This window comes from Mesitornis unicolor, unplaced genomic scaffold, assembly GCF_000695765.1.
Source record: "Mesitornis unicolor isolate BGI_N332 unplaced genomic scaffold, ASM69576v1 scaffold18946, whole genome shotgun sequence".
In the NCBI taxonomy this organism is placed as follows: Eukaryota; Metazoa; Chordata; class Aves; order Mesitornithiformes; family Mesitornithidae; genus Mesitornis; species Mesitornis unicolor.
Window position 1 is genome coordinate 3064 of NW_010193333.1, and position 6936 is coordinate 9999.

Consider the following 6936-nt stretch of genomic DNA (forward strand, 5'->3'; position numbering starts at 1 on the left):
GAGTGCCATCTCCCACCCTGGGGCAGCGCGGGGCGCGGCGTTTAACTGCACAGAGAGGTGTGCTCCGGGTCGCTGCGTGGCGCCGGTGTCACCTGGCTGGGGTCTCCCCTGTCCCCAACACCCCCAGGGATGTGGTCACAGTGGGGTGCATCTCTCCCTTCACACCTCGTGCTTTTAGGCCCCCTCACTGTGGTCGCAGCTCGCGAGAGGACACTGGGAGACACCCCTGGGTCACCCCAGGCTGCGTAAGGACTCTTGATCCCCCGTTGTCCCTGTTGTCACACTCCCGTCCTCTCTGGCAGCGCCACCGTCCCCTCGCTGAAGCATCGCCTGCAGAGGAACGTGGCTGCCATGGCCTGGAAGCCGCTCTGCGCCTCCATCCTCGCCGTCGCCTGCCAGAGCTGCGTCCTGGTGTGGCACCTGGACCCCACCTCCCTCTCCACCAGGTGACAGCCCCCGTTTGGGGTGGTTTTGGGTTAGTTCCAGGCAGGCGCTGGCTTTCGGTGATGCATGGGATGGCTTTTCCCGCGGTGACTTCTGTCTGTGTCCCTCCAGGCCTTCATCCGGCTGTGCTCAGGTGCTGTCCTACCCCGGGCACAGCCCCGTCACCAGCCTGGCCTGGGCTCCCAGCGGGAAGCTGCTGCTCTCAGCGTCACCCGTCGACACGGCCATGCTGGTGAGTGAGGGCTGGCACCTTTGGGACGCGGCGAAGCCACCGCGGGGCCACCAAGGAGCGGTTCGGCTGCCGGGGACATGCGGCATTTCCTCAGGCAGCTCCTGAATTTGAATTTGATTTAAAAACATCAACCTCTGCTCCCTAATCCACACAGAAATCCCCCCAGACTGCACTAGCATCAGGTCCTGGTGTTGTAATCCTCCTCGTTGTCCCCTTCCTCCAGGTGTGGGACGTGTCCACCGAAAACTGCGTCCAGCTGCAGTGGTTTGGGGGTGGCGGTGTCACATACTTGGCTTGGTCACCCGATGGCAGCAAGGTCCTGGCAGCCACCCCCTCTGCGGTGTTCAGGTGAGCTCCCCACTTGGGAGAGATGGTTTCTTGCAGCCGTTATTATCGGCTTTGGTCGCTCCAGAACCCAGATCTGGATTCTTTGTGTCCCAGCTGTTCCCATTCCTCTTGTGTCTGATGCGAGGGGAGAAAAAACGGGTGGACAGTTGGGTTCTGACAGCAGATCTGGGACAGATCCCACAAATTTCTCCTGCTTATTTTAGCCTTTGATCTTGCAGAGTGTGGGAGGCTCAGATGTGGACGTGTGAGCGGTGGCCAACTCTCAAAGGACGCTGCCAGGTGGGACAGGGCCATTTCCTACTCTAAAACCCTTGAGGGGCACGGGGTGTGTTTTAAAACTCCCAAAAAAGCCCCATGTGAGGTGCTGTCCCCCGGCGTGGGCTCTAACAGGGCTCTATGTCCCGCAGACCGGGTGCTGGAGCCCCGACGGCAGCCGCCTGCTCTTCACGGTGCAGGGCGAATCCGTCATCTACTCCTTGTCCTTCTCCGAGTACCGGGGTGAGTCTGCCCAGACCAAAGCTTTCCCACCCCAACGGCTCATCCTAGAGCCGGTTTCATGCTTTCGGCTGCGCCTGGGCTTGGCCGAGCGTGTTTTTTGTTTAAAAAAGCCAGGACTTGCAGTGGGAAGGGGTTCTCAGGGTTTCTCAAAGCACAGAATCTCCGTGGAGTTGAGTTTTTGCCCCCTTCACGTTGCTACCGGGTTCTGCACTTCGGTGGCAACAACCCCATGGACGCTGCAGGGGACGAGTGGCTGGAAAGGACCTGGGGGTGCTGGTGGCAGCAGATCCCAGGAGCCAGCAATGTGCCCTTGAGCCAAGAAGGCCAACGCCATCCTGGGCTGGATGAGAAGGGGTGGTTGTAGGGCAGAGAGGTTCTCCTGCCCCTCTGCTCTGCCCTGCTCAGACCCCAGCTGCAATCTTGTGTGAGCTCTGGGCCCTCAGCTCCAGAAGGACAGGAACTGCTTGAAAGAGTCCAGCAGGGCCACAAAGTGATGGAGGGAGTGGAGCATCTCCTGCTGAGGAGCGGCTGAGGGAGCTGGGGCTCTTGAGCTTGGAGCAGAGGAGCCCAGGGCTGCCCTCATCCATGTGATCAATGTGGAAAGGGCAGTGTCAGGAGGAAGGAGCCAGGCTCTGCTCTGGGATGTCCAGTGCCAGGACAAGGGCCGATGGTCCCAAGCTGGAGCACAGGAGGTTCATGTGAACATGAGGCCAAACTTTGTCAGTGTGAGGGTCCAGAGCATGGCCCAGGCTGCCCAGAGAGGTTGTGGAGTCTCCTTGTCTGCAGACACCCAAAGCCCTGGCCGTGTTCCTGTGTGACTGCTCTGGTGATCCTGCTCTGGGGGGGTTGCACTGGGGGAGCTTGCGTGGGGGAGGGCTGTTCCTGATATTCTGGGACTCTGTGATCTTCCAGTCCCAAACAATTTGTAGGGGAATTTATAGAGGGATAAATGCCCATTTTGTGGTTTTATTTCCCATGGAGGAGGCTGCTCCTGGTGTTTTTTGAGGGGAAACCTCCCTTGTCCTCCATCGAGGAGATGCTGCTGGGATGGCAGCGTGTTCCTCGCAGCCATTTTACAAAACAGAGATAAAATCTGTAGCCGTTTGGAAGGAAAATTGTGATTTATGGAGTGACATGAAGTGATTTACAGCCCCCATGGATAAATTCCAGCCGGAGAGGAGAAATGACCAGGTTGTTTTTCTCAGGTGAGATGCAAGGGCAAGTGGGAGGCTCGAAAACAGCCTCTATCGTGGCAGATCTGTCCGAAACCACCTTCGAGACACATTACGGGGAGGAGAGGTGGGTCTGGCTGCGCCCCAACGTGACATTTCAGAGATGTGGGGGAGGGCTGTGCCCCCCTCGCAGCAGCCCCTGGTGCTGGGGACATTGGTTGTGGGCCTGGGGGGGTCTCAATGCCGTTCCTGCCCGTTTCAGGATCGGGGGAGAAATCCACTCCATGGCGTGGGACCCCACAGGCGAGAGGCTCGCGGTGATCATCAGAGGTAAGGGGGGGGTGGTGCCTGTGCCTCGGCGCCGGGATTTGCCCAAAAATCCCCTTTGCAGCCCATTCTGGATTGGGCACAGACCCCCTGGGTTCGGGACAGGCAGAGCCCAAACCCTTCCTCCCCCTGCCCCTGCTCCTCCGTATCCTGTGGAGAGGGATGTGTTTGAGTCCCCTCCCTGCTCCCAGAGGGGTGAATCGCCCCTGAGGTTTGGGTGCTCTCACATCACCCCTGGAGCCTGACTGGGGCCTCTGGCTCTGTTTTGGGGATAATTGAACCATTCAGGGCTCTCCTGGCCAGGCCCTGCAGGGGGTCCTGCACTCAGGCTCCCTCCTGGGACAGGGCCAAAGCCACAGGGACCAAACTCAGCATTTTTGGACTTTTTTGCTCTGTTTAAAGCTGGGTGGGGAAGAAATTGGGTGGAGGAGGAAACCTGAGGGTGCTGCACCCCTCTGTGCATCCAGGTAGGTCCTCGATGCAGAAAGAGTGAAGGGATGGAAAATAACCTTTATATGGGAAGCCCCCACCTCACACTGGAAGGGCTGGGGCGTTCCCAATTCACCTGAGCTCTTCCCCAAACCCGTTTTGGCCAAACCCAAGACCTCGAAGCCAGCTCTAAAATCACAGATGGGGCTTGGAAAGCTCCATCCTGAGACCCTGCGCCCCTTGGGGGGAGGCAAACGCCCCTCACAGCCGCCCCTCGCGCCGGGGAGGCCTCACGTCTGCATTTCCCTCCGCGCAGGACACCCTGACGCACCCGGCAGCCAAACGGTGGTGGCCGTGTTCCGCACCCGCAACAGCCCCGTCTTCGAGCTCCTGCCCTGGTGCGTTTTGGGGCATTTGGGGATGTTTAGGAGTTGATTTGGGGGCCGGATTGGGACGGTTCAGGGTGTTTGGGGCAGTTTGAGGCTGGTTTGGGGTGTTTGGAGGCTGATTTGGGACTGTTTGGGGTGTTCTGGGGTAGTTTGGGGGCTGGATTGGGACGGTTCAGGGTGTTTTGGGGCTGGTTTGGGGCTGTTTTGGGGTGTTTGGAGGCTGATTTGGGACTGTTTGGGGTGTTCTGGGGTAGTTTGGGACTGTTTTGGGGCAGGTTTGGAGTAGTTTTGGGGCAGTTTGGGGCGTTTTGGGACTGGTTTGGGGTGTTTTGGGACATTTTGAGGTTAGTTTGGGGCAGTTCGGGGTGTTTTGGGGCAGTTTAGCGTGTTTCCAGGTGTTTTGGGGCATGCTTGGGGGCAGTTTGGGATGTTTTGGGCTGGTTTGGGGTGGTTTAGGGTTGATTGAAGCCCATCAATCTCCCAGGGTGCGGTGAGGAAGAGCAAACCCACCCCAAAGCAGAGACGCTGCCGCCCTGTGCTTGTGCTACCGCTTTACACCAGAATCAGTCACATCTTGGCCATAATTCCCATTATTCACCTCAAAAATCCTCTGCTTCACGTCGCCCTTGCTTGGTGCCTCCCGGCAGGGCCCAAACGCCTCCGTTTAACCTCAGGCTACGCCGAAATCGTCGCGTTTTGCCGGTGCCCCGTGGCCGTGCCGTGCCAGAGGCTTTTCCTGGGCTCACAGAGCGGTTTTGGGGTTGGAAAACCCTTTAAAATCCTCAATCCCCTCTGTTTTCCTCCCTCCACAGCGGTTTCCTGCGAGGCGAGCGCGGCGCCCAGCCCCAGCTCATCGCCTTCCACCCCTGCTTCAGCAAAGGTGCCCTCCTCACCGTGGTGAGTGCGGGCCTGGGGCCTGTGGCCTGTGGCTGCTTTTGGGGTTCCTTGTCACTGTCCCTGGTGCCAGCGATCGTTTTTGGGGTTCCCTATTGCTGCTGGCATCCGTTTTTGGGGTTCCCTATTGCTGTCCCCAGTGCCAGTGGCTGTTTTTGGCGTTCCCCATCGTCCCCAGTCCTGGTGGCCGTTTTTGGGGTTCCCCATTGCTGTGCCTGCTGCCAGTGGCCGGTTTCTGGGTTTCCCATCGCTGTCCCTGCTGCTCGTGTCCATTTTTGGGGTTCCTCATCGCTGTCTCCAGTGCCCACAGCCATTTTTTGGGGTTCCCCATCACTCTCTCCAGTACTTGTGGCAGTTTTTGGGGTTCCCTGTCACTGTCCCCAAAGCCCACAGCATTTTGGGGGTTTCCCATCGCTGTCCCTGGTGGTGGTGGCCATTTTTGGGGTTCCCCATTGGTGTTCCCAGTCTTGGTGGCCATTTTTGGGGTTCCCCATTGCTGTGCCTGGTGCCAGTGGCTGATTTCTGGGTTCCCCATCGCTGTCCCTGCTGCTGGTGGCCATTTTCAGGGTTTTCCGTCACTGTTCCCAGTCCTGGTGGCTGTTTTTGGGGTTCCCCATCACTGTCCCCAATAGCCACAGTAGTTTTTGGGGTCCCCCATTGCTGTGCCTGGTGTATGCAGCTGGTTTTGGGGTTCCCCATTGCCCACAGTCATTTTTGGGGTTCCCCATTGCTGTCTCCAATGCCCACAGCCGTTTTCAGGGTTCCCCATTGCTGTTCCCAGTGCTGGTGGCTGTTTTTGGGGTTCTTCATCACTGTCCCCAATGCCCACAGCTGGTTTAGGGGTTCCCAGTTGCTGTCCCCAGTGCTGGTGGCTGTTTTTGGGGTTCCTCATCGCTGTGCCTGGTGTCTGCAGCTGTTTTGGGGGTTCCCCATTGCCCACAGCCGTTTTCAGGGTTCCCTATCACTGTCCCCTGCGCTGGTGGCTGTTTTTGGGGTTCCCTATCACAGTCCCCAGTGTCAGTGTCCATTTTTGGGGTTCCCCATCACTTTCCCCAAGGGAAACCCACCCAGGGGTGACCCTCTCAGATTCTCCCCACAGAGGAGGGTGGGAAGGTCCTCGCGGGGGTGACGGGGACGCTGGGCTGTGCCCCCTGCGGGTCCTGTGCTCTTCCTCACCTCCACCTCCTCCTCCTCCTCCTCCTGGGCAGTGCTGGGCCACGGGGAGGATCAGCCACGTCCCCTTCTTCTTCGTCAGCGCCCGCGGGCCCGGCGCCAGCCCCGGCCGCAGCCCCGTGTCCGTCATGGCCAGCGCCAGCGTGCGGGAGCAGCCGCTCTTCTCGGAGCTGTGACAGCACCGGGAATGGGACCTCCGTCCTCGTGGATCCTCATGGGATCCAGCGTCCTCTTCCTCCCAGGATCTGGCATCCTCTTCCTCCCAGAACCCTCTGGCCTCTTCTGGCATCCTCCATCCTCTTCCTCTCAGCATCCTCCTTCCTCTCAGCATCCTCCTTCCTCTCAGCATCCTCCTTCCTCTCAGCATCCTCCTTCCTCTCAGCATCCTCCTTCCTCTCAGCATCCTCCTTCCTCTCAGCATCCTCCTTCCTCTGCCTCTCAGCATCCTCTTCCTTTTGGCATCCTCTTCCTCCCAGGATGCTCCATCCTCCTTCCTCTTCCTCTCAGCATCTTCTTTCTCCCGGGCTCCTCCTTCCTCTTCCTCTCAGCATCCTCCTTCCTCTTCCTCTCAGCATCCTCTTTCTCCTGGGCTCCTCCATCCTCTTCTTGGCATCCTCTTCCTCCCAGGACGCTGCATCCTCCTTCCTCTTCCTCCTGGCATCCTCCCTCCTCTTCCTCTCTACGTCCTCCATCCTCTCCCCCCGCTGTGGCAGTGCCTTCCTGGGGTGCTCAGAGCCGGCAGGGCCAGTGCTGTGCCAATCAAACCCAGTTTTCCTCATCCCAGGGGGGCTGAAAGCTTCATAGGGGGGCAAACTCTCAAGGTCTGGGGCTCTGGCGTGCTTTTTGTTGTTAAAAGTGGCTTGGGGTGCACCTGGAAGAGAAAAATCCCCCCCTGTACCTTAAATAAATCAGATTTTAGGCGCCTGTGGCAGTGTTGGGGTGCAGCAGCATTGGGGGGGGCTGGGGTTTGGGGGTAAAGAGCTGCTCCCCCAAAACCAGGGGCGGCTGAGGGGTCCCTGGCTGTGGGTGC

At 59.0% G+C, this 6936-nt stretch overlaps 1 protein-coding gene across 1 annotated transcript in view; it reads left to right on the top strand.

The window, feature by feature from the left end:
• The window catches only part of AAAS (achalasia, adrenocortical insufficiency, alacrimia), a gene marked incomplete at its 5' end in the record, with an annotated part of 8891 nt that extends 2809 nt beyond the window's left edge, over window positions 1-6082 (top strand). Inside the window, 10 exons of the mRNA XM_010187427.1 lie at window positions 303-446; window positions 556-676; window positions 900-1024; window positions 1243-1303; window positions 1432-1522; window positions 2728-2821; window positions 2957-3024; window positions 3767-3848; window positions 4652-4736; window positions 5942-6082. Coding sequence (XP_010185729.1) covers window positions 303-446; window positions 556-676; window positions 900-1024; window positions 1243-1303; window positions 1432-1522; window positions 2728-2821; window positions 2957-3024; window positions 3767-3848; window positions 4652-4736; window positions 5942-6082 — 1012 coding nt within the window. The remainder of the gene's footprint in view (window positions 1-302; window positions 447-555; window positions 677-899; window positions 1025-1242; window positions 1304-1431; window positions 1523-2727; window positions 2822-2956; window positions 3025-3766; window positions 3849-4651; window positions 4737-5941) is intronic.
• Between the last annotated feature and the right edge of the window lie 854 nt (window positions 6083-6936).